Genomic DNA, 27,497 nt, shown 5'->3' with positions numbered 1-27,497 from the left:
GTATTTATCTTTATAATTATAATGATATTGGCATTGGCTCCTGGGAGGACACTTTACCCACGGATTAGAAATGTACTAAACTATGCAGTTGAGAGGCGATTAAAAATCCATTTGAAAGCATCTTTAAAATGTCAAGGGGGCTGTTTTGCTGCTATATTAAGGGTGCAAATTGGTTTAAAAGACTGTTTTCATATTTATGCCTTAACAAGCATCATTTAACCATCCAACGGAAGCCAAACGTTTTTATTGCTCAAGGTACTTTTCCTCGCTACCAGAATCCTGTTTAGTAAGACATAAAGTAGTCTTGTTGAATTAGTTGATGTTTGGAGACACAGGTAAATCCTACTAATTCAACATATTTACTGTAGTTGGGACTGTTTATTGGATCCAGGCCATTCTCTGCATTATCAAGTGCTCTTTATTTATTGGATTGTAGCCCAGAAGAATAATGAGAAAATCAGCTTTTTTAAAGCAAATGATAATATTCAGACATAAATTAATGCAGATATATGAGAATTCCATCTTAAAGTAGATTGAAAGGAGTTGCTGTGGTGTAGTGGCTTGAGCGTTGGACTACGACTGTGAAGACCAGGGTTCGAATCCTTGTTCAGCCGTGAAACTCACTGGGTGATCTTGGGGAATGTCACACTCTCTCAGCCTCAGAATAAATCTTGGCAAGAAAATTCCATGATAGGTTCGCCTTAGGGTCTTCATAAGTCCGAAATGAATTAGAAAAGTCCTAGAACAGATCAGCTGTGAACTCTCCCTGTAAGCGAAGATGACTAAATTGAGACTGTCGTACTTTGGCCACATCATGAGAAGCCATGAATCACTGGAAAAGATAGTGATGCTAGGAAAGGTAGAAAGTGGCAGAAGGAGAGGAGGACTGCATGCCAGATGGATAGACTCAAATAGGAAGGTCGCTGGCCTGAATTTTGTAGGACCTGAGCAGAGCAGTGGAGGACAGGGGATTTGGAGATGTCTCATCCACATGAGTTGAGATTGACTTGAGGGCAGCTAAAAACAACAACAATACCGTATAAGTATTTATTTATTTAATTTTTATCCCACCTCTCCCAAATTGGGACCCAAGGCGACTCACAATATATATACGTACATGTGTTATGTGTTTTATACACACACACACTCACAGTACACATTACATATATATGCATATAGAGAGTTATTGTAGCACCTTTGAGACTGACTGAAAGAAAAGTTGGCAGCATGAGCTTTCCTAGACTAAAGCCTACTTCTTCAGATGCATATGGGACAATGTATGATGTTAGCTCACTTCTTTCCTCCATTTTGAAAGCAAAGAAAACAAAGCAAAGCACTGATGCCAGCTTCCAGAACATATGGGCATTTCCTCTGCACAAGCAATCTTGTCTGGCTTTGCAAAGAGAAGAGATAGTCAGTAGCTATCCTTTAAGCATCATCTCTTGCAAGGAGCCATACGAAGAAAGGACTATTTGCAGTGGAGGAGGATGCCGGATGAGACCTTTGGAAAAGAGGTAGCCCTCCGTATTTGCCATATAGAAAATCCAGTAACATCAAAAAATTCCAACAAACAGGGATTTAACTCTTTTCTCAACTGGAAGCCTGATGGGCGAAAGAGCAGGATACACTTTTCTTGCTGTTTGTTTTAAAAATATACAAATTAGGTATTGCTTACAAAGGCCATGGATAGTTTGCAAATGAAAGGGGTTGTTAAACCGTTAAGAGATGTACAGTTCAGCAACAGCTTTTCTGGAAAATTTAGGGAAGGACAGAAACATTGTATAATTTCTCCACCCAGCTGGATATGATAAGCTTTCCTGTTCTGATATGTTTTGACTAGTAACCAGCGTTTCCTATCCAGTTTTGTCTCTGAGGCCTTGCCTTCCCCATTACACATTATCTGTGTAATGTTTCCTCATTGGAACCATTCCCTGCTTAGCCAATACCTTTGCTTTGGCCAATCTGAGCAATGATGTCATGTGCCTAGTAAAATATATATGTTATGTAACATAATATATGAAGCCGATAAATATTCCTGCACACTTCAGTCTTCTAACATTTCCTCTTCTTCTGCCTGAGTCATTTATTGCAGGCCTTACCATCACTTGGATGCATTATATCCTCAGTCTATTTGATACATTAATTTGGAATAACTGATCCATTAATCCCCAGTTCACAGCTGGGAATATATATCTTATTTATTAACACAGATCACAGTCTAGCTATGTTCCACAATAATCTATATAGTATAAATGCTTGCAATAAACCTGGCGCAAATCAAAAGGTTTTGGTCAAAAGGTGCTCAAGGATAATTTATATGCCATTTATTTTGGAGGGTGCTTGTATGTTCCTATTATATTTAATTTGTGCAAATCCCACCCAACTTTCTCTGTCGTTTTCTTCTTTTCTGTGGAGAGTCGGAATAACTTGTGGTTATTCAGTCGTAAATTCCTAAATATCGTAGTAGTTTTAATTCCTTTTTGTGGGTTTTTAATTGTAACTGTGTTTTTAGACAGCAAGCTGCTTTGAATCCCATTTGGCAGGTTTATTTCATCTATTTTAATTGATTGTATGATGTACAGCACTGTGTACATTTACAGCACTTTATAAATAAAGCTTTATTATTATTATTGAGGGAAAGGGGTGCTCCTACTACTAATAGTAATAATAATATCGTAATGTTTGATCAGTTTGATCGTAATCAATTTATTATAATATCATAAGGATTACTGTTTGTTTTAGTGAGTTCACCATTAATATCCTCTACTTTCCTGAGCAGTTATGAACTCCAGGGATATATCTGTTGGGATGCTTTGGAGACTTATGTGGGTTTTTAATGGTAATATTTGTTTTCTTTACAAATATACAGGCAGGACGTAAATGGAGGAAGATGCACTCCTACAAGAAGCAGATCAGTTCCTTCCTCCCAGTTGTTTTACTCTCACTTTGGATATTTCTGAGGTCCAGTCCTCTTGAATATGTTTGCAGGTCTGGGGCATTTTTCTGACTCCATGTTGCAAAATAAACCTCAAATGCTTCCCATTCAACCACATAAATAAGGTTGCAGAACCGTAAGGCGATGTGTTTACTATTTGAGTCACTACTCTGTTCCAGAAAGTGACACGCAACAGTTTGCTCAATTTGACGCAATGTTTTGGATCACAAGGGTGTGTGATCCTAGATTGCAGTCTATTTTTAGGATAGCTTTTATCAGCGATTTTGGTCGGTTTGGCGGCTGGCGGAAAGCTATAACTGGAAAGATCGTTCGAAGTTATAAATATATGTGTGAATTTGGGATGGCAATGGCAAACCTTTGCCATAAGTTGGAAATGACTTGAAAACCTGCTACAACCAAGGTGTAACCGCACTGCAGAATTAAAGCAGTTTCGCCTGACTTTAACTGCCATAACTGTGTCCTGTGGAATCCTGGGATTTGTAGTTTGGTGGGCACCAGAGCACTCTGACAGACCAGGGTGACTACTTCACCATAAATAAATAAATAAATAATAAACAGTAATAAAAAAATAAAGTGGTGTCAAGCTGCATTATTTCTGCAGTGTTGCTGCACCCTGACAATATCATACACACACACACACACACACACACAAGACAAGAAAGAGGGAGAAATATATATAGGCTCTAAAAGCAGAGGTCATAACCGCAAAGAAGGACAAGGCGCCACAAAGTGTCGGGCATTAAAGGAAAATGGAGGACCCGACCAAATTAAAAGCTAAATGCCACTCATATAGAAATGTAAATCCATGCTTTTCTTAGTCAGGCTCCAAAATGGTGGACATTTTTCAAATTCCTCCTGAGGAGAAGGTTGACATGTCCTGCTTTTCCAGGAACATGTCCTCCACTTCAACTTTCTCCTCAGGAGGGATTTGAAAATGTCCTCCATTTGCAGCCTGACTAAGCAGCATGGATTTTAAATATATATATCAAATAAATTATATACAGTATATATATATATATATATATATATGGACAAGAAAGTTTGGCTTCAGATGTGCTTCTGTCACATTTTGTAGAGGAGACTCCCCATTTTTTAAAATTGTTTAATTTTTATTTGAGTCTTTTTTCCTTCCTGAGGAGGAATAAGCACAGGAGCCCCCCTAACCCCCCCCCCCCAGAAAAAACGACCGTTAACAGTCGAAAGGCAGTTAGTGACGTCACGAGGGACGTCCACACGAGAGTGAGGCCAATATCGCGCAGTTAAAGTTGATCCCAAAGTAACAACAAGGGGGGGATATGAAGTTGACTATTAAAGGTTATTCAGTGCTTCCTATCACCTATCTATCTAGGGCTGCACACAACAGCTGGAGAAATAATCCAGTTTGACCCCACTTTTTTTAACTCCCTGCTGTGGAATTCTGGGAATGACAACTCACCAATGAAAGGGTTAAATAATGCGTTCCATTCCCAGAATTCCACGGCCTCTTATCCCATCAGGCCATGCCAACTGTGGTTTTCAATATTTGTAATTTTTTTAAAAAAATTGTTTTTAGCTGATTTTTTAATTTTTATTGTTTTTAAAATGGTTATACAGTATTGTGAGCCGCCTTGGGTCCCTTCGGGGAGAAAGGCGGGATAGAAATTAAACAAACAAACAAACAATAGTGTAATGGTTTGAGTGGTTTGTGGAGACCAGGGTTTGAATCCTTACTCAGCCATGGAAACCCATTGGGTGACCTTAGCCAAGTCACACTCTCTCAGCCTCAGAGGAACCCAAAGGCAAACCTCACTAGACAGTCCTGTGATGTAGTTGCCATATAGATATAGATTTATCATACAGTGTCATGCAGTGACTCTAAAGTGTGTTTCTATGGCAGGGCAGGCATTCAAACTGAATAGAAGATGGCACTTTTGAAAGAATAATCGTACAATTATGATACAAAATGCGCCCCATCTTCTCTCTGTGTGAAGAATTCTTATTATATAATTCCGTTATTGCAACCCAAAAATCATGATATAGACTTTAGGGGTGGCTTCCATTGGGTTAGATAATTATCAGAAGGTTAATCCCCCCAAGGTTTAAATAATTCTCTCTTAATTTTCGTATTCTTATCAAGTCAAATCAAGTCATGTTTATTGTACTAGCCAAGGGCCATGACAAAATGAGCTTATCAAAAAGCGTAAAACGTTTAAAACAAAAGACAGAATACAAAGGACAAAAAGTGTGCAATTAAACTAGTTAATCTTTCCTGGATATTAGTAAACATATACAATAAATCATAAAATCTAATTAATACTTTGCGGTATTCGTATAATGAAAGTTATTTTGTCACTTTTAAAAAACTCTTCGGTGTCCCTTATTGGGGAGCAATGAGAATTGCATGATCCTGTTTTATCGTATTGTATTATTATTATTATTATTATTATTATTATTATTTTCTTATATCCCGCCTTTCTCCCAATATAAGGACTCAGGGTGGCTTTTAATATTTTTAAAATATTTATATTTTTAATATAATAATAATGTTTTAATATTGTAACAATTCTATTTTAATGTACCATTTTTGTATGCTATTAATTGTACTGTTCCTTAACTTCGTGAACCGCCCTGAGTCCCATTTTTGGTAAAAGTGTGGGATATAATAATAATAATAATAATAATAATAATAATAATAATAATTTGCACTTACATTGATTTTAAAATATGCTTTTATCTCGTACTGCCATGAAAAGAAATGAAGTTTTGTTTTCTCATTTATGACACTCAGGTAGCAATGACTAGTATCCCTGCAAAGCCTGATGAAAATAGAAGTAAACGTAAAAAAGAAGCAAAGGTGAGCAGTTTTATTTCGTTTGTAAAATTGTTAGTTATTGTAGATATACATTTGAGGTGTATACAGATACAAATCTATCAGATGTCTGGTTTCCACATCCATTTTCTATATTTGCATCTGCATGCAACTCAAAACTGGGTCAACAACAACTAACTAATTTTCAACCATAACTTGCATCAACAACAACTGCAAGTATTCCAATTTTTTTTTTTTTCCTGTCTGTTTTCTTCTTTCGGCAGAATGAAGCTTCCGAAAAACCGCCGCTGCCTTCTTTAGAAAAAAAAGATGTGTCTTTTTCGGATGGCTCAACTTTGCATCAAAAAACCGAAGCCCTGGAAACAGCTTTAAACGGTGATGAGTTTAAAAGAATATCAGCTGTCCATATGTCTGACATTTTTACCTTTAGACCCACTTTTTAATGAAAACAAATATTTATATTAACAGATACGAGCAAAGAAATCAATGCGTTCTTATTGAAATATGCTCATATTTTAAGGCAAGTAAATTGTTTTATTTATTTCCATTTATTCCCTCCCGTCTCTATCATAAGATTTGGCCAGGACAATCCTAAGTAATCCTCTGTTGTTCCACTTTTTCAGCTGTTTTTAAAATAATATGGGTCCAAAACCCACTGCAGAAATACAGTGGGCCCTCCACATTCACTAGCATTAGGGATGAAGGACCCCAGTGAGTGTGGAAAGACCACAACCACACTATTCTTTTTTCCTAAGCGAACACCTCTCTAGGCATCTCCAGGTCCTCCAGTGCAACTCTGTGGTCAATATCTGTCAGAAGTTGATCATGGAATCATGCTGGAGGACCTACAAATGCCTGGAGAAGTGTTTTCTCTAGGAACCCCTAAGTCCTCCAGCACAACTCTATGGTCAATTTCTGGCAGAGTTGCACTGGAGGACTTAGAAATCCCTAGAGAGAACGGATTAATCAACACCGCAAATAATCACATCCGCAAAAGTTAAAACCACAAATGTGGAGGGTCAACTGTAATCCACTTTGAAACTGGTTTAACTATCCTGGCCCAGTGTTAGGGAATTCTAGGAACTGTAGTTTTGTGAGACATTTAGCCTTCTCTGTCAAAGAGTGCCACAATAAACTACAATTCCCAGAACTCTAGCACTGAGCCATAGCAGTTAAAGCAGTCTCAAACTTGGTTATTTCTGCAGTGTGGTTTAGACTTTAGTTTCTCTCTCCTCCTCCCACTTTCCCTGTTTGTCCTCATCTTATTTCAGCTGCTTCAAACTGAGGGGTTATCTACATGCTTTGTTTTGCAACACAGTTATGCAAATAATCTTACTCCCAATTCATTATTCATACTATTTTTGAATCAGAATGGCATCTCTGCGCATTTCTGCAAGTTCCGTTGCTCACACTGCGAATAAAGATGGCGTCGACAATACGGATGTATTCGAAACACATTCGAGGGATGCAGAGTTTTATCCTGGTTTATCCCAGGTCAATCCACATTGGTTTATTCACACAGCTGGCATTGTGAATCTTGCAGGAAAAATTCGAGAAAACAACTATACAAATAGTCTCACACATTCTGGGTTTGTTGTTCACACTATGGGACCACATCTCTGCGCATCTCTGCAAGTTTGGTTACTCGAATAAAGATGAAGCCAATGATGCAAATGTATTCGAAGCATGTTCAAGGCATGCAGAGTTTTATCCTGGTTTATCCCAAGTCTATTCACATTGGTTATTTACACAGTCAACCACTTGAATCTTTTAGAAAGACTTGGGGGAAAATCCAATATCGATTATCTTGGGTTAAGTGGGTTTTTTGGAGCCCCCCCCCCCAAGACCTTAGTCGGGTACATTTGAAATGCATGGCAATAACAAAGATTTGATCTAGATTCTATCTGGATTATTTTCACCATCTGAATAACCCTTGATATTGATTATCCTGGGTTTTGTAGGGTTTTTGGCATCCCTCTTCCCCAAAACTTAATCGGATGCATGTAAAATTCATGTGAACAACACAGATTCAAACCACACTGTACCAGGATTATTAATACCATCTGAGTTAGGTCTGAGTTTAAGGTGCAAAAGTAGTTTGCATTCAGTTAACTCAGCAGTAGTTGCCCTTCCCTGTAGAGTCAGGCAAAACCGAACTGCTGCAGCATTTCATAGCTTTGTGTCCTTCCATATTAATAACATTTGCCATATTAACCACAAGCTGATGTTAGTTGGCAATGTGGTAGCAGGATTCATCTGTGAAATGTCGGATGGTATGATGTTACTTCTATTCATTAACTAGAACAGATGAATTGCTTGTTTCTTACATCGCCAAAAGATGCTTTCAGTTGAAAAAACAGCTGGATTCATGAGGCAGCAGAGTTTCTGGAACGGGATTCTTCTGCTGGGTGTTCTGATATTCTGCTTGATATCTCCTAAACATATCTGCAATTAGTTACTGATTGTCCAAATTCTTCAAGACTGAGCTTGTCAGTACTGCCACTGGGTGGAGTAATGTTAGCAGCAATACACACACAACCTGCTTCATTGTTCTAACCTCCTTGATACGGACATCACAGGTAATCACATTATAGTAACAGTACCGCAATTATTTCTACAGTGAGCTAAGATTATTATTTTTTTTAAATAAAATGCTATACACTTTGCCCTCCACATTTCTGGCTTTGACTTTTGTGGATTTGATTATTTGTGGTTTTGATTTATCTTCTCTTTAGGAATCTCTAGGTCCTCCAGTGCAAATCTGCCAGAGGTTCACCATAGAGTTGTGCTGGAGAACCTAGAAGCTCCTAGAGGAAACACTTCTCTAGGCATTTGTAGGTCCTCCAGCTTGGACTCGATGATCAATGTCTGGCAGATGTTGACCATAGAGTTGCAGTGGGGGACCTTGAGATTCCTGGAGATGTGTCCTCTCAGGTAAAAAGCATAGTGGTTTATTATTTGTGGTGTTTCCACATTCCCAGGAGTCCTTCAGCCCTAACCCCAGCGTGGAGGGACCACTGTACTTAAAACATGAGATATCTTTTCTCATTTTTAAGTATAGCATTTTATTTTAAAGAATTATGGTAGTATTCATCAGCAAAAGTTTTAGAAATTAAAAGACTATATGCAGCCATGTTAACAACAAATGCTCTCCTTCCCTCCCTTTCTTTTTTCTAAATAAAGTGAGAAAGCAGCAATGGATACTTCTTATGTAGAGGAGCTAGAAGAAATCCTAAAAGAAGCTTCTTCTATTGAACACCACCTGAAAGTGAAAAGAGAAAATGTCAGGCATAGGTTTGCTTCGATTGCAGGCCCTCTACAAAGGGAAAATGGATCGTCTGGCAAATGACTTACAGAGCAGATTGCATGAACAAACTTGTACTGTATATCAGCTGTATGCTAATAGAGAACAAAACGCTTTCATATGCATTTATTCTTATACATATTTCTATTGTTTCATGAAGCAGCCCATGACTTTTTCCAAAGTAATTTAATTTAATGTTAAAAGGGTACCTGAAGTTGTAATGAAACATTAATTGCAGTATTCATTTAAGAACAGCTGTGTGGGCTTGGGTTTCTTGGCCAAAGCTCTTCTCTTTAAAGTTATGTTTAAAGTTTAGTTGTGGGCTTTGTCTCCTTCCTTGCTTGGTAGTAGTGATACAGCAAGTGAGAATTAGGAGAAGACTTAAATCTAACACTGTTAAGTGCTTTTAAATCTCATTGAACTTCCAGCCTAAAAGAGTTAAACACAAACTTAATTGTCTCATTGAAATCTTAGGGACATCACAATACTTACCTTTCATTGGGTTGTGCTCAGTATATTTTGATTTAGAAAGGACCTGTCTGGCCGAAATGTGTGTTTTTTTAAAATGCTGGCCTTTGTTCATGTATATTTTATTATTTTGTCATTTTTCTTACACAGTTTCAGAAAATGAAAATAAAATTAAAAGGAAGCAAGAGGGTTGTAACGAGATCCTGATTTTGTTTGCGCACACTATTTGCCAAACCTGCTTGCCTCAAATGAAATCATGTTTTCTGACTGCTCTTCAACAGTAATCTTCCAAATGTCTTTATTCAACACCTAGTCAGCAATCGGTGTCAACTAAAACACGCTTTTCATTAATTTTGAGAAAGACCCTTCCTGAAAGATCTGGCTGCCACTTTTCCTTCCCTAATCAGCTTTTCTGTTTTACTGTGAGAGGTTTGAAAGGAAAATTAATTGGGCTTAAAGCTGCCACATCTGACCAGCAAGGCTTAGCTGGCAATTACTTTTCCCTGTAATCTTTTCCATCCTATTGTTTAGCTTTCCGTTGTTTGCAATAAACCAGAAACAGTGTCAACTGGCTCACGAAGTCACAACCTGCCGGCTTGCTAGAATGAGGCCTCTTGTTTCTATTGTAATGAATTAATGTTAAAACCCTAAAAACGGGGGGATGTTGGGGGTCCCCACCAGCAGCGTCAGAGTCTCCTTGAAATTTTGTGGAAGCGTAGCTCATAAAGGAGGGTAACTTCACCTGTGCATACCAGTACTAACTACAGAGAGCACTCCAGTTTCAGCAAATAGAAAGGTTTTATTTAGAAATGTGCAAAGGTGCACACAAATATATAAAACCGGTGCAACCGTAGGAACCATACAAGGCTGGTAGAAGGAAAGGTGTGGAAGGCTGGATAGAGAGGAACTGAGAATGAGAGAGGATGATAATGACCAGTCTTGAAGACAGATCCATAGAAGATGGAGACAGAGTTTGAGGGCTACACAGCAAGAGTGAGCAGGGCCCTCTCTGCAAACACATGGCTAGAGCTGCGGCAGATGTTTATATCCGGTTTCATACCCTTGAGGGGTCTTTAATGTTATCACATGTTGTAACAATGGCTTTGATGGGTTTCCCATGGAATTGACAGAAGGAACGGCTGATGACTTTAAATCCAGTGTGAGAGAATATTGATTGGATCTGAGACAGTCCCTGGATAGTCAGACAGGAAGGGGAAACAAGAACATAGCATCAGGTCAGGTGGAAGAGGTGGTTTTGGACTGCTTTTGCAATGGGGCTCACTGTGTCTTCTTTGTGAGGGGAAATGCAAAGAGATTGGGGGGGGGGGGTGAATGGAGTGATCAGCAAACCCATTTAGTGTTTATTTTATTACCATCTAGGTTTCTCGCATATCCTTAGGCCAGCGTGACTCCTGACACACGTAACGTCCTAATTTCCACAGGTCATCATGACCTCTCAAAGCATGACCAATCCCGGGTCTCTTTGGGTCTATTCACATCACCATTTGCGCAGCTGACGATGCAAAACGTTTGTAAAACGAAGGGAAAAGCCCGATATCGATTATCCTCAGTTAAGTGGGATTTTTGGCGTCCTGCAAAAAAAACCCCTTTAATTGAGTGCATTTGGGATTGCGTGTGCACAACAGAGATCCATCCTGGATTATTATCACTGTGCGAATAACCTCTTGGTCTTAGCATAAACGTGCCGTTGTTGCAGGCTGAGGAACCGGTGCCACGGCTTCTTCTGCCAGTTCATGCTGCTTCCTATTGTTCAGCCAGAAAAGGCTGAAGCAGGCTTTTATTCTGAAACGATGTGCTCAGCCAGCCTTGCTCTGCATTCGCATCAGTGCCAGATGCACTGTGCCATCTTCGGCAGAGCAATTCCTGCTGCCTATTTCAGGCTTTTATCATTACCTCTTACCACTGCACAGATGCTTTCCTCCATCTTTTTGTTTGCCGGCCTCCTGCTTAAGAATGCCATTCATTTCCTTTGGTCTTTGCTTCAGCTCATCCCAGGTAAGAGCACCATTCATCCCCTCCTGGGGGCTATTTTAGTATTATTGCTGCTTTAAAGCATCTGAAGTTGGATGGACTGGACACTGAAGTCCCATCTAGGGTTGTGAGCGTTACATAAGAATACAGTTTTTATTTGGGAGTCATGAGTACTGGTTACATCTGATTTTCCAAGTCAGAGAATGTAGATTTGGAGCTATCTGTAAACAGTAAACAAGTCAGTAACAGCTGTCAACTGTGATAATGCAGTGAAGCTACTATCGGAATAGATTTTTTTAAACAGAGGACCTTTTCCAAAAATGTAACACCCAACTGAAGTTTTAACTACTTTCCACAACACAGAAATGTGACAGTATAAGGACCATATAGGAAGCCTAAAGAGTGATCAGCAGCAGGTTTATTACTGAATGGGGGGCACTAAAGTCCTAAATTGTCTCATTTTCTGTAGCCTGTGATAGTAATTGTGTGAGCAGGTCTGGTATGGGTTCCTTAAGTCAAATAATTCTTTATGCTGATGGGTCCTGCTGCGAAATTGTTGCCTGCGGAGAGATGGAAAGAGATGATGGAATCAATCATAAACAGCAAACTGATGGCACATTCAGTACATTCAGAAACTTTTTACACCAGCTCTCCAAATATATTTTACAAATATAAAACAGGAAAGAAAGGAACCAAATCTGGGACTTTTCTAATCAGGCTGGATCTATCTATCTATCTATCTATCTATCTATCTATCTATCTATCTATCTATCCCCAGTTTGCTTGCTCAGAATAAGCGTTGGTGCCATAAAAAGTCCAGTCCATTTGGACTGTCACCTTACTAAGAACAAAAGCCTGCCTTGGCCAATACAATAGTTATTTCATCTTTACCTGCTAATATTGCAACATCAGCCAGCTATTTTGAGAGCAAGAGTTGGACAATGTTGTTTCTGTGGGGGGAAAAGAGCATTCAATCACAATACTAATTTAGAAAGGTTTTGTTTTTGTTTTTTAAAAAAATCAAACTTGATTTTGATCTTTATTTTTCACTCTTAGGTGGAAAAGTCTTTAATCTTTTGTATGTTTCAATCACAAAATAAAGCAAAACCATTTGTATGTCTTTTTCAGCACATACAGATTTGCTGTTGGAATAACCTTGCTGGCAAATCTTCGAAGCATTCAAAATATTTCTGGAAGTACTTAATGTTCCTCTCTTCTTCTGCTTCCTCCAAAGGCTTATTATGATACAAGTATTATTTCAAGATCTGTTTTCTATACAGTCCTATACCTAGTGCGTCATTTAGTATTAATCTCCAGTTTTGAGAATAAGAACATTTTTCGTTACTTTTGAGCTCATCCTTAGAAGGAGCTAATCCAGTTAATGCTAGGAACAAGTCTTCTTTTTATCATTTCAAAGACCATTACTTCTTTCCTACAGGATGCTTTGGTACAACATGGGATTTTGCATAATGAAATCAAGCAGTGGGTTGGAGGAGAGAGAATAATGCATGTCTAAAATCTGATAAAGGACATAGTGGGCATTGATAATCACAAAGTCCTCCCTGTTCAGTAATGGAAACAAGGCTTCTACTAATGAAGAAGCATTTCACAGTGTTCAGAAACAATCTTTTTTTCTCTTCTGTTACACCCGTTTCTTTGTAGTTGAGTAAGACCTCCATAAAACTCAAAGACTAGCTCATTTCTTTGTGGTTTATGTGTATGTATGTTCAAGTTGCCTGTTGACTTATGTCAAGCCCATGAGTTTCATAGGGTTTTTTCCGGCAGGGGATACTCAGAGGTGGTTTACCAGTTCCTTCCTTTGAAATATAGCCTACAGCACCTTGTAGCTAATAAAGTGTTCGTGCTGCTTCCCAAGTTAAGATGTATAGAAAGAAAAAGGTAATACACGAGGAAATTTAGGAGATTATCACATGTAGCTTTTAAACCACAATTATAGCCATAAAATATTGTGTCCAGTTTTGGGCACCACAATTAAAAGAGGACATTGAGAAACTGGAGCCATGTGTCCAAAGGAGGGCGACTAAAATGGTGAAGGGTCTGGAAACCATGCCCTATGAGGAACAACGTAGGGAGCTGGGGATGCTTAGCCTGGAGAAGAGAAGGTTAAGAGGTGATATGATAGCCCTGTTTAAATGTCATATTGAGGAGGGAGCAAGCTTGTTTTCTGCTGCTCCAGAGACTAGGACCCGGAGCAATGGATGCAAGCTGCAGGAAAAGAGATTCCACCTCAACATTAGGAGGCGCTTCCTGACAGTAAGGGCTGTTCGACAGTGGAACAAACTCCCTCGGAGAGTAGTGGAGTCTCCTTCCTTGGAGGTCTGCAAGCAGAGGCTGGATGGCCATCTGTCGGGGATGCTTTGATTGTGATTTCCTGCATGGCAGGGGGTTGGACTGGATGGCCCTTGCGGTCTCTTCCAACTCTACAATTCTGTGATTCTGTTATTCTATGAAAATAGCAAATTGTATATCGTACGGCGTCGCCTCCAAACCATAGCTGCTGTGTCTGCAAAGTGTGGTTAAGGCATCCTTGTCATTGTTGGGGGAACTCATCAATAAGCTCCCAAACATGCTGCAATCCCATTAGATCTCATGTGCAACAGTTGTGATGCTGGCACTCATGTGTTGTCAGTGTCTTCTCCTCTCTCCTTGCCCTACCTATCCCTCACTTTCCCCTAACAGCCTGATTGCCTTTATTTTTTTTTCTATTTCTTTTATTTTTAAAACATACGTCACATTGGCAGAATTCCACAATTGCATTTTAAAAAGTAAAAACTAAAACCCCAAAAGGCACACTGGGTAAGACATAAGGCAGGGAGATGGGGTTAATGGAGAATGTGGAAGAAAGCGTGATGGGAGAAGCAGCCCCGGTTGTGTGACTGCGAAAGATGTGCGATAATGGATGCTCTTAAACCAGAATGCTTGTTTTTGCTAACTATCCCAATTGTGGTGAAAATGAGGCTTGTGTGATAACATCTTTAGTGTTTGATCACTATCTTTGTGTGTCACCCTTTCGGCCTCTTTTAGCCGAGAAGCGTGGTTGAAAGGCTTTGAACCTATAATAAATATAATGGAAGCTTTTAAAGAGGATGCGTTTAGGCACTTTCCATGGTTCTGAATGGGAAAGATCACAGCCTACTTTCTTTACTTGGGTTCCCTATTGTGAAATAACAGAGTGTCTACAGTATAAATGCGTTGAGAATATGGCGATCCCAACCTGGTCTTACAAAGCTATGGGAGATCTTGCTTGGAGCTCAGTTTCTGTAGATTAGGCCTGCTAATTCCCGCCGTCGCCTTTGCCAACCTCATTAAAAGCTGCATCCTCTCATCCAATCATGCTAGTACCAAAAGGAGCATTGGATTCAGGGCATTAGACAGGATTCCAGCAGAATTTAATCATACTTGCAGAGGAAAAGCAGTTGAAGAGATAACAGCTTTAACTCTTTAGGTGCTCAATAGTATTAGGGATGTGATGTCTCTCTCTCTATCTCTCAGAGATGTTCTTTGCCTAAGAAAGGGGCAGTTAGCTTTGCACAGGACAGGGGCAGCCTGATCTCAAGGGAAGTTATTTTCTGTTGCTAATGGAGTTGCATTTTTATTACCTGTCTTTTCTTGCCCTTTGTCCCTGGTCCTCAGTATGGCCAAGAAGAGGAATGGGCTCTGCCTGCATTGATATCCCTCTAGATCAGTGGTTCCCAAAATTTGGCCCTTCAGATGTTTTGGACTTCAGCTCCCAGAATTCCTGATTTTTCACCCAATCTGCCTGGGGCTTCTGGGAGCTGAAGTTCAAAACATCCGGAGGGTCGAAGTTTGGGAAACACTGCTGCAGACAGACCATCTTAACTGACAACAGATATAACATCTGAGACAAACTGCAGCCTGTGAATCGTCACTTTTCTTCTCCTGTATGATTTTTAATATCTTTGCCTGATGAAGAAGCCAGCGAAGCTCTTTTGTGGATTTTAAATGTGTGCGTGTGTGTATTTATGGATTTCTTCCTAGAACACCCTTCTATACAATCTCTCAGGACCAAGTATAATCAATAATAAATTTATAATAAAAGGATAAAAGCAAATGAACAAAAAGCACAGACGTAGCAGCCTTAAAGTGAAGAAAGCCCATCAAAGCTATATTATAAAACTAAACTCAGTCAGTTTGGGTAGCGGTCTTATTTGCATTCACATCCTGTTCTTAAAGAACTTAAGTTACTCCAGATGCATTTGGAGGAAGTCGACTTTAGTCTACAAAAGCTCATGCTGCCAACTTCTTTCTTTCCATTACTCTCAATGGTGCCACAAGATCTCTCTACATCTCTTGAGTTACTCATATTAAAGCGAAATCGAAGTGTGATAAGTGCTTCTGCATTGCTCTGGAAATGACCACTGTATGTTTTCCCTTGAATTAAGGAGGCAAAAGCAAATTGACCAATAGGCAAGGAATGCTATTCCCTTCTTATCTGGTGACTTCTTGCTTTCTCTCCACAGGTGTAGACAGCTTGGCATCGAACCAGAAACAACAGCAGCAGGTGACCTTCCGCCACCAGAAGGGCTTGGCGTGCCTCTCGCCATTTTTCACCAGCGTGGAAGAAACTCCTCAGGTTATCCAGACCAAGATCAAAGGACAGGTCCCCAGGTGGCTCAAGGGCCAGCTGCTGAGAAACGGGCCAGGGAAGTTTGAATTTGGAAATGACAAGTAAGGCCTTGTTTGTTTTGTTGTTGTGCTATGCACCACTAACCGTTTTATACCTCATATAAAGACTGTACCTCGTTTTTCTTCAATGGAAGGTATAACCACTGGTTTGATGGCATGGCTCTGTTGCACCAGTTTGAGATCGAAGATGGGATCGTGAAGTACAGAAGCAAGTTCCTAAGGAGTGATTCCTATCTGGCAAACAGCAAGAACAACCGGATCATGATCTCTGAGTTTGGAACCATGGCTGTGCCAGACCCTTGCAAGACCATTTTTGAGCGCTTCATGTCAAGGTTTGAAGCGCCAAGTAAGTGTCTTTTTTTGGGTCTGCACCATCCTTCCTTTAATGCTGGTCTTTTCCTTAGGGAAATGTTAGACTAGAGGAAATTATATATGGGGTAGATTTCACAGCAAAGCTGAATGGACTTGGACCATACTCACATTACCTCTCCTTAGTATATTATTTTAGAAAACCTTGATGTACAAATAGGAAACAAAACTGTACACAACTGAAAGAAAAACTGTTAGGAATGCAAGGAAAAAAGGAAGCTAAGAACTGTCCATCATCTTAACCACCATCTTTACTGGATAGCATGGTGGACCACCTCAATAAAGATAGACAGTAAGACAGACAGATAACAAACAGTTAGATAGATATTGTATGTACAGCGCTGTGTAAATCTACAGCACTAATAATAATAATAACAACAGACTGATTCAAAGCTTCCTTTCAGGGGAAATCCTCCCAAAGAGGCAAACAACAAATCTTAAAATTAAAAAGGTTTATTTTTTGGGGACTTAGGAGAAGACCTTCTGAGTGTCTGCTTTGTGGTTTTGGTATTTCCTCCCCATGAAAGACCAATTTAGTTCCCTCTTTGATGACTGTCTATTCAGACAGGTCTTTGGGCTGTCTGACCGATTATTTATTTTGCTGCTTAAGTCCATTAACTGTCGGAATGAAGACAAACATGTTGAAACAAGGGAAAGGTGTGGTTGGTAGGTGGTTCATCCCTATGGGGGAATAGTATCTGGCCGGGTCTAGATGAGGGTTGCATTCTCATTAAAGAATGAGGTCCTCAGTCTTGGGATGTTCATTGATCCAATGTTATCATTAGGGTTTCAAGTGGCTTCTGAGGTTTGAGGTACTCTGATGTGCCAGCTGAAAATTTATTTAGATGGAGATATATAAATTGTATTTTTATACTATACATATAAATTGTATCCCATTATATTTTGTCCCGTTGTGCATTGGTCACTTTGCTGGCTCCTCTACAGAGTAACCTAACAACAGCCCTTTACTAGGTATGGATGTTACAGAACTGGCCAGTTCTAATTCCCAAAATGTAAGTCCCAATCAGGATTCTGACCTTAATTGATAAATTGATAAGTGGAGTAACAGGAAGATACACCTAATGGAATCCTTGATCCTTTTGTTTTCTGCTGGGTATCCAAAGCTGGCTGAAGAGCCAGGATGCTTTAGGTTCCTACTAAATTTATTTTGTCTGAGACTGCTGTGAATTTCATCATTCAGCTGGAAGAATATCAGTTGCTGAGGTGTGAATAATAGTTTGAGTGGGAGATTGTTTCATTAGCTTAGAGTCAAAAGAGCAACCCTGCCTTTCATAACAATTAAAATACTTAAGGAAGATGCCAACTTTCACCTTCGCCCCAGGCACCGGCTTTTAAAGCACAACACGTTCAGTGAGAACAGTTTATTTAGTCCAAAGAGCATAGAGCTTTTGCAAGGCGAACACCTGGTTCATATGTTTCTCTGGGTTTCTCCAATAAACTTGAAGCTTTTGCACCTCATTCCACAAGCCAAGCTGACCTGGGCTAATCTAATTTTTCTCTTCCCCATTTTGTCACAGAAATAACAGACAACTGCAATGTGAACTATGTAGTCTACAAAGGCGACTATTATGTCAGCACAGAAACCAGTGTAATGCACAAGGTGGACCTGGAAACTCTTGAATCGAAGGAGAAGGTAAAGGAACAGACAAAGGTGCCTTAGATCAAGTCAGACAGTTTGTCTATCTAGCCAGTCTATTGATTTGCAGAGGGTTTTCAGGTGCTCCCAGCACTGCTGTCCAAACCTTTGAAGATGCCAGGAATTGAAAATGGGACTGTTTGCATGCAAACCATATGTCCCTGCTCTGGCTCCATCCAAGTTCAAGAAGGTAGGACTCTGAACACTAATTGTTGGCAAATACAAGCAGGATGGGACCACTTCTGGTTAGCCCTTGTGGAAAACAGGATGTTGAATGAGATGATTCTTTGACCTGATCCTGCAGGACCTTTCTTATAGTCATGATAGCTGTATGGAAACTTTATATCTGGATGTTCTGGGCTACTGAAGTCCAATTACTGGACACCAGCAGCAGCAGGATAGAGAGAGCTATAATCTCACACGATTCATTTGTGGGCATCCCAAAGGCATTTGACAGACCCACTGTACAAAACAGGATGCTGGAGCAGATTTAACTTTTGGGGTGATCTAGAAGGAAGAGTTGAGACAGGGAGGTTAGGGTCCCAAGAGGATGACACTAGATTACAGCATTGCTGTAGCAATGGCTGGTGGCTTCCATGTCTAAAAATAGGTTCAGCAGCTTGGATATTTCCTTTCAAGTTTGGGCTAAGGCTCAGAATGGATTATTTACTACTCCACTGAAATGAGTGCCACCAGCTATCACTGGCTGTGGGTCTAGTTTCAGTGCACAATGGAAAGCAGATGTATTTGAAGAGGAAGAGGCTACTCTCCATTATTCTGAGCCATGCATTCCATGAGTGAGGCATAGGCTGGCATACACACATGCAGCAAAACTGTGTAGGGAAAATGGAGTTGAATTCTGCAGTGACAGAACGAACTGCCCTCTCGGATCACATTGTAGATGAAAAATCATATTTTGCTTCTTCCCTATGTCAGGAGCCCTCTGAAAGGAAAACACTAGCAAGCAGGATGAAACACTCTCATATGACCCCTGTCCATTGTGCTATTTTTAAAAAAATTATATGACTATTTTCATGGGGTGGGAATTAAACATAAAAAAGCATTCGGGGGTTGGGGGAATCTTGCATTTTGAAGCAGTACAGTCCATGCTTCAACTTGGCACTCTTACTATCTTGTGCCTATCACAGTTTATGGCATGTGTAGATGAAAGAATAATATGGACTCTGTAGCAGAGGATGAACGGCCCATTTCTTGAGATTTCATTATGAAAGATGTCTACACTGCAGAGTTTACAGCTATCTGCAAAGACAGCTTTACATATCCTGTTTATGTCAGTGCTGGAGAAGTACTGCTAAATCAATAAATTCCACTCAGATCCTGAAAAGAAAAACATCTTTCACTTGCAGGTGGATTGGACAAAATATATTGCAGTGAATGGAGCGACTGCCCACCCACATTATGACCCAGATGGGACGGCGTACAACATGGGCAACTCGTATGGGAAGCATGGTGAGGACCGCATGGCTCAGGCTTGTGACATAAATAGGTGATCGATTCATGCACCTAATTAAATGGGTTGGGGCCTCTGAAAACATATGCCATAATGCATTCTATTTATGTCACAAGACCTTCTGTTGTTTTTGTTGCAACTGACTAACATGAGAACTTTCTAAGGGGGGAAAACAGTCTCTTAAATATGTACCTATCCAAAGAGGAAATTGCTCCTATGGTAACTTCATGGATTCAGTTCTGTGACAAAGAGCCCTGTTTACATTGCCTTTATGCATTAAAACACAATGTCTTTTCCCAACACAACTTAATCTGCATGATGAGAATATTATCTCATTAGCTAATTGACTTTTAGATAATTGTTACTCAGGAGCTGGCAGGAAGTGTGTTTCGCAGAGAGTTATGGCATGGTGTCAGAGCTAGCATAATGCAGTGGTTTGAGTGTTGGACTATGACTCTGGAGACCAGGGTTTGATTCCCAGCTGGGCCACGAATCCCACTGGGTGACTGGGCAAGTCACAGTCTCTCAACCTCAGGGGAAGGCAATGGCAAACCTCCTCTGAACAAATCATGCCAAGAAAACCCCATGATAAGTTCGCCTTAGGGTCGCCATAAATCAGAAACAACTTAAAGGCACAACAAACAACAAATGACATGGTGTGGAGAACAGACACTCCTTTTTCTTATCTCCTTGCTTTGATCAGTCTGATTTATTTCCAAAGCTCCCTGTTATGAAACCACTTGAAATAAGGAAGCAGATAAATGAATATGAATTCCATCCACTGTGTTTCCCAATCTTGTAATTTGCCATGTACTGCGTGCCTCTTTCAGCAATGGCCCTGGTTAAATTAAAATGCTTGGTGGCCTATCCTCAGCCTGTTGTGTTTGGTCAGAAGAGATTAAAGTCAGGTTTGACTGAGAAAGCCTAGAAGAGAGAGGATGCCTTTACAAGCCATGACTGTGAACATTGTGTTTATTAGTTACATGCCATGCTGATCCGATCTGGTTGAGAGATTAGTTCAAGGGCCAAGACTGAGTGGGAATATAACCTACAACTCTTCTAATGCAACAGCCTAACAACTACACTACACTGGTTCTCTGAACCTGCCTTGTATTGTGATAGAACAGAGGTCCATTTAGCCCAGAACTGAGAGGAAAAGTAGCTGTAAAGGCCTTAGGAAAAGACTGACTGCATCTTGGGTACCCAAGATCATAGCTTGAGATGCAAAGGACTGAACATAGGATACTCTTAGCATACAAACCATGTCACTGGGTTTCACTCTTCTTTCTGCATTAGCCCTTCCCAGAATAAAATTTGACTGTCTGGTTAAGCTTATTTCCTAATAAGTGAATTTAAGAATGCAATGTAGTTACTGCTGGCCCAGGAATGTGATAGACAGGTTGCAATCTGGGAGAGAATAATATATTTTAAACTGATACAGTTTTTTTCTGGGTTTTTTGGGCTATGTGGCCATGTTCTAGAAGAGTTTATTCCTGGCATTTCACCAGCATCTGTGTCTGGTGTCTTCATATGCTGGTGAAACATCAGGAATAAACTCTTCTAGAACATGGTCACATAGCCCGAAAACCCCCCCAAAAATTATGGATGCTGGCCATGAAAGCCTTCAACTTCACATTAAACTGATATATTTGTGAAAACATGCAGGGATAGCTGTGTTGGCCATTTAACAAATACAAACAAAAATCCATCAGTGATATTTTTACTGGCCAACCGAAATGCACAGTACCAATAAAGGTATCACTGATGGATTTTTGTTGATATATTTATGGTGTTACTTAAATTTCCAATATCAAATTTCCAATGAAGCGCATTGGGAATGTGATATCTCCCAAATTGCGAATTGTTTAAGACAACCAGCTTGCTCCAGTCCCCCACCTGCCTTGCCGTTTCTTGAATTTGGTGATCTCTGCCCTTGAGCCACTTGTTTTCTGTTTATACTATGCTTACATGAAAATGGCAGGCAAAGTTGCCTGACTGCTCTTGTTGTACAAAACACTTGGAGTAACTACAGAAAAAAAGCACCAATGTCTAGAAAGGGAGAATCTCATTTCACATTCTTCTTTCTCCTAAAGTCTGCAGAACTAGTTTCTGCATTTGATTCTCATCCTCTAATTTCATGTGAATCAAGAATGCCTCAACATGGTCATTGTTCTAGGAGGACTAAACTACAACTTTAGCTTGGGTTTCACTTTCCGAAGGGATCCTCACTTTACCAATTTGCAAGGTCCAGTATAGAGCTGCTGTTAAGATCCAAAATGCTTGGTGCAACCGTCTCTTGCCTTTTGCATGAGGGTCAAGACAGGGTGAGCATAAGATTCCTCTTCCCATAAACCCATTGTAACCTTTAACATTTTCGTGGTCATGCTCCACTTTCTGCTCTTTTTCTTACATTGAAAATGAGAGTGGCAGAAGGTATAGATTCCCTAGCTGTCAGTTATTGCACACAGAGGCTGCCATAGGTCATTTCTAGAGGTATCAGGCCAACCAATAAGGTGGCTCACCCCCACCCCACCCCCAGATAAATTTGCAGGTCAACTGCTGGTAGGATTCTTCCTAAAGGTGTGCTTTCTCTCTTCCAGGCTCCAACTATAACATCATTTGTGTCCCACCACAGACCCCTGGCTCAGATAACTCTAGCCTGCTGGGTGCCAAAGTGGTATGCACCATTGAGCCAGATGATCGGATGAAGCCCTCCTATTACCACAGCTTTGGTGAGCACCAGCCTCCTTTGAAACTGACTTGGTCATAAGGAAGGGAGTACTTTCTACTCTGGGCACATTCACCTTATGCAGCCATAGCACTATAATTCCACTTGAACTGCCATGGCTTTATCCTGATGGAAACCTGGGATTTGTAGAGAGAAGTGCTTAGGCTTCTCTGCTGGAGCTCCCTAGTGCCTCACCAAACTACAAACCCCAGCATTCTGCATGATGCAGCAGTGACAGCTGAAGTGGAACCATAGTGCTATAACTGAGTAGTGTGAAAGGGCCTAATATTTGTATATTGTTCTGTTCCAGTGGTTTGCTTATATTCTCTCCATGACACAAGATGGTCACTTTCCCTCCTCTCAGGATTCTGTGCCATTGAGTTAATACAGGGACTTTTAATAAGGAGTGAGTGTATTCTGAGCTGTGTCAGGTTTGCTTTTCCAGCACATTCGAGCAGCTCCAGCATTAGCAGGATGTTGAAACTGCTCTGAGTTTAAACTTTAAAAGTGCCATCTGGAGTGCAGCACAGAACAAATTCCACAACTTGGAGTAGCTCCTTTAAAATTTAGGATAAAAACAAGAGCAGAACCACCTTTAAAAAGGGTGACCCAGTGAGCTTGGAGTCACTAGTCACCCTGAGTCCTACCTTTCCCTTAAGATGATGGGAAGAACCCCCTAGAAAATATATTTTATTCAGGGCATTACGTAGGGGCCACTGGATATCATAACATTCTTTTGCCTAGGAACAAATAAGCTAGTGGAACTGTTATGGATCTGGCAGACGTTAAGCTTTGCCATCTTTTGCTTCTAGGAATGAGCAAAAACTACATCATCTTCATTGAACAGCCCCTTAAAATGAACCTGTGGAAGTTCGCTGCTGCCAAAGCTTTTGGGAAATCCTTTTTGGATGGGATCAGCTGGGAGCCTCAGCACAACACTCGCTTCCACATAGTGAACAAGCTCACAGGACAGGTAGGTCCTCTCCTTTTACCAACTCATCACCTTCTGCATTGCCTGTTGTGGAGCTCACAGACCCAGCCACAGACCCTGTAGCTCTGGTTGCAGTAGCTACTTGTAACTCATTACTTGTACACTTTACTTGCAAAGTGCCATTGCATAACGTTGGTGCCGAAAGGAGTTTAAGTACCATAGTACTTTAACCACATTTTGAAACAGAAGCAGGTGGATAGAAAGTGCAATTGGGCTTCTAGACCTCTTACTTCTGTCCATGTATGAAAATCCTTGCAAGCAACACTGAACACAATCTGCAGATTTTCAGAGATGTTCTATGGGAGATGTGCAACTAAAGAGGATGTCTTATGTGTTCTTTACATAGGTGTTGCCTGGGCAGTACCGCAGCAAAGCCCTGTTGAGTTTCCATCAGATCAACGCCTTTGAAGATCAAGGCTGCATTGTCCTAGATCTCTGCTGCCAGGATGATGGGCAAGCCCTAGATATTTACCGCTTGCAGAACCTCCACAAGGCAGGGGAAGCCCAGGACCAGGTAAAATTGCCCTAGAGATAATGTTGTAGGCAAGGCCTGACCAAAAAATATTTGTGGAGAGGGAACAGAAGAAATTGGAGCCCCTTTGGGCTTTTTTTGTGTGTGTGTGTCTGTTGTATTCTGTACTTATGGGTTACACGCCATCAGTGGAGTGGTCACTTCAAGTTCTGGAGCGCTTTCAAGGAGCTGTTCAAGGTCCTAAAACTATTTCAGGAGGGGAGATTCTGGCACCGTGAATAACACCTTGAGAGCCTGGACTGGATTCATTGCTCCATTAAAAAGAATGCTACCAGCTGCCAGAGTCACACTTTGTCATTTGTCAGAATTCACACACAGTAATGGAAGCAGGCAAACAGATGTAACCCATTATGCTGTTTCCCTAACATTGTCCATAAAGTTTACCTTCCTAGGTATCATTCTCACATTTGTTCCCTTTGCAGGCCTATAATTCAATTGCAGCGCCATATCCACGGCGTTTTGTTCTGCCCCTCAACATCGATGACAAGAAACCTGTAGGAGAGAATCTTAATCCTTTGAGCTACACATCAGCAACAGCTATGAAAAAGGCTGATGGGAAGGTCTGTACTCCATGGACAAATGGATGCTGTAATGCAGGGTGGACACCTGAAGGGGGTTTTCTGAGGCTCATTTCCCCCTAAGTGCCATATGGGCTGCACCTCCACCTTCATATGTGGAAAGGTTGCCTCATTTGGCTGCATGATTGCCAAAACTGCAACTGGAAGTAACATTCTATTGCTTCTTGTTGCCATTTTGGCTGAGTGATATGTTGGCTTGAGTGTTGGACTGGGACTCAGGGAGACCAGGGCTCAAATCCTCGCTTGGCCATGGAAACCCACTGGTTGATCTTGGGCAAGTCCCACTCTCTTGGTCTTAGAGAATGGCAATGGCAAAACTCCACTGAATGGGACAGTTTTGATCTAGTGTTCAGACAAAAGAAATCGCTCGGAAATCATATAAGAACAAATGTGGGGTGCTTTGCTACCACGTAAGTGTGGTCTGGGGGCTGCATGTAACCTGTGGGGTGCATGTTCTCTCAGGTTTTAGAGCAACATGCCCAAATTTAGTTTCAGAGATGTTCTTGCAGGCTATATTTTAGGGATGATGGGTAGGGCTTTAGCCAAAAGGGATAGGGCCAAAATTATCAGCACACTGAGTTTAAAACTCTAGTTACTAAGCTTTAGGAGAGATAATTTCAGTAGAGGGGGGTTTGAAGGCTGGACAGAAATTGGTAAAAATTACTAAAAAGTACTGCTGTCATGAGAAAAGGTGTATGGCTGTCTGTGGAACTCAGAAGAGCTGGTTTGAAACCCCAGGAAGCACTGAGGTCCAACCCTACTCCTGCTTTGCAGGCTTATAGTAGCAGATGATGGGAATGACGCTTCTGTACTGTATCTGGAGCACCAGAACAGCTACTGTAAGTTGGCAAAGATAAAGTGGATCCAGAGAAGCAAAGAGTGTAGGGCATCTTCTCGTGTACACATAAGATACCGATTCCATTTCCAGATCTGGTGCACATATGAAAGTCTGCATGATGAGAAGCTTGAGAAAAGAGGAGGCCTGGAATTCCCCCAGATCAATTATGCTCATTGCAATGGGAAGAAATACCGCTACTTCTATGGCTGTGGCTTTGGGCACCTGATTGGAGACTCATTGATCAAGATCGATCTGAACACCAAGGAGATGAAGGTGAAAGGATGTGGGGTTTCTCTTTATGGGGGGAGCTATTTCTTTGTACTTTCCTGGGCTGGCTGCAGGAGGTGGATTCTAGTCTTTAAAAACTACTAGTAAAACTTTGTCCTTCTCTCCCTTGGTATTTTTTTCCTTGCTAGATTTGGCAAGAGGATGGGATGTATCCCTCTGAGCCTGTGTTTGTGCCTGAACCTAACTCTGCTACAGAAGATAGTGGAGTCATTCTGTCCGTAGTACTCACACCCAAGCAGGTAATTTTAGTCTTCACAAGCTGTAGCCAACGGGCTCCTCCTTGCTGGAGGTTGTGATATTTGTTATTGTATTTATAATTTTTAAAAATAATATCCGAATGATGGTAAGGATCCTGTTGGCGATCCAGCGCTGTTTGCTAGGGGGCCATGGAGAAACCCACTTAATCCGGTGTATTTGACATTGAATTCCTTACTGGGTCTTTTGTAAAGGTCTGGAATGATCTGGATCTTCGGTAGTGTGAGTACACTACCAAATCGATCCAGATTGAATGGGATTGTTTCCGGAAATGGAGTTGCCTCCATTTTGAATCAATCTGCTGTGTGTATGAATGTTGACCAGGAGAGATTCGGTCATGTAAACCGTGGTGGAAACATTGATTCGGTATTGTGTCACCACAGAGATCCGGATCTCCTTGGGACAAAAACGTAAGTGTGAATGCTTCCCTAAGGAACTATATCTTGAGAGCTCATTCCTCTTCAGACCAATGTGGAAAAGGAATTGTAAAGATGCTAAAACCAAGTTGTATCATGCCCTCTAGTGAATATGAAAACACAGTGCAGCACAAGATGCTGTGTTTTGCTTCAACATGTTAGGGCTGTGGACAGCTGCTGCCTTCTCAAATTCCACCTTCCTAATTTATTAGCCAGAAAGAGTACTTTACAAGGATTTCTCAGGTGGGAATGTAACAATGCTGCACATCTATGTTATTGTTTGACTTTGAGTTTGTCCTTGTTTCAGAATCAAGGTAACTTCCTGCTTGTTCTGGATGCCAAGGATTTCACTGAATTGGGACGGGCAGAGGTTCCAGTACAGATCCCTTATGGTTTTCATGGCATCTTTGTCCCACGTTGATACCGAAAAAATACGAGAAGAAGGGGTCTGCTCCGTGATGGGATGCGACTGAAATTTCTCCTTTGTGATTTTGGGCAAGCACTTAATCTTACCATGCGTTGCTTTATCTGCCTAATGGTGTCATAAAAGTTATTTTAATCTATAGAAATCAAAAAATCATAGAGGTGGAAAAGACCCCAAGGGCCACCAGTCCAACCCCCTGCCATGCAGGAATATAAAATCAAAGCACTTCCAAGAGATGACCTCCAAAGGAGGAGTCTTCATCATCCACCAAGGCAGTCTGTTCCACTATTGAAAAGCTCTTACTGTCAGTAAGTTTCCCTAATGTTGAGATGAAATCTCTTTAACTGGAGCCTGAATTTGTTGTTCTGGATCTTATTCTCTGGAGCAGTAGAAAACAAGTTTGCTCCATCCCCAAAACATGACTCTTATGTTATCTCTAAGCCTCTTTTCCAGGCTAAACATACCCAGCTCCATAAGCCATCATAAGCAAAATTATCTTTGTGACTGGGACAAGTATTGCTAATAAAAGACAGACAAATATTGCACACATAGCATTTTGAAAAAGGAGGCACTAACTGACATTAAACTTTATAGCATATCTTATTGTTTATTTTTGTATTCAATGTCTATTTTATAGTTTAATTATTTGCATAAAACTGGAGCCACTTGGCAATTTCTGCATTTTTAAAGAAATCTTTGCAATATTAATCAATACGTTTTGAGATGTTTTTGCACTGGGGAGAGGGGGGAAGT

General features: G+C 40.7%; 1 protein-coding gene across 4 annotated transcripts in view; it reads left to right on the top strand.

Annotated features, from left to right (window-relative positions):
* Window positions 1-27,342, top strand: part of BCO2 (beta-carotene oxygenase 2) — a 46,926-nt gene extending 19,584 nt beyond the window's left edge. The window contains exons 1-14 of one of the 4 annotated variants that reach the window (XM_042474883.1): window positions 2,916-2,988; window positions 5,724-5,789; window positions 6,029-6,140; window positions 16,032-16,239; window positions 16,332-16,543; window positions 18,105-18,220; window positions 19,591-19,693; window positions 22,295-22,426; window positions 23,235-23,395; window positions 23,760-23,927; window positions 24,368-24,505; window positions 25,452-25,634; window positions 25,778-25,888; window positions 26,628-27,342. In XM_042474883.1, the coding sequence (XP_042330817.1) occupies window positions 5,730-5,789; window positions 6,029-6,140; window positions 16,032-16,239; window positions 16,332-16,543; window positions 18,105-18,220; window positions 19,591-19,693; window positions 22,295-22,426; window positions 23,235-23,395; window positions 23,760-23,927; window positions 24,368-24,505; window positions 25,452-25,634; window positions 25,778-25,888; window positions 26,628-26,741 (1,818 nt within the window). In that variant the 5' untranslated portion in view covers window positions 2,916-2,988; window positions 5,724-5,729 and the 3' untranslated portion in view covers window positions 26,742-27,342. Of the gene's footprint in view, window positions 1-2,915; window positions 2,989-4,742; window positions 4,762-5,723; window positions 5,790-6,028; window positions 6,141-11,423; window positions 11,554-16,031; window positions 16,240-16,331; window positions 16,544-18,104; window positions 18,221-19,590; window positions 19,694-22,294; window positions 22,427-23,234; window positions 23,396-23,759; window positions 23,928-24,367; window positions 24,506-25,451; window positions 25,635-25,777; window positions 25,889-26,627 lie in introns of those variants that run through there. The other 3 variants (XM_042474884.1, XM_042474881.1, XM_042474882.1) reach the window with 3 other exon arrangements.
* Window positions 27,343-27,497: the final 155 nt, after the last annotated feature.

Source organism: Sceloporus undulatus, chromosome 6 (assembly GCF_019175285.1).
Source record: "Sceloporus undulatus isolate JIND9_A2432 ecotype Alabama chromosome 6, SceUnd_v1.1, whole genome shotgun sequence".
Lineage (NCBI taxonomy): Eukaryota > Metazoa > Chordata > Lepidosauria > Squamata > Phrynosomatidae > Sceloporus > Sceloporus undulatus.
This window is presented reverse-complemented; position numbering and strand designations above follow the sequence as displayed.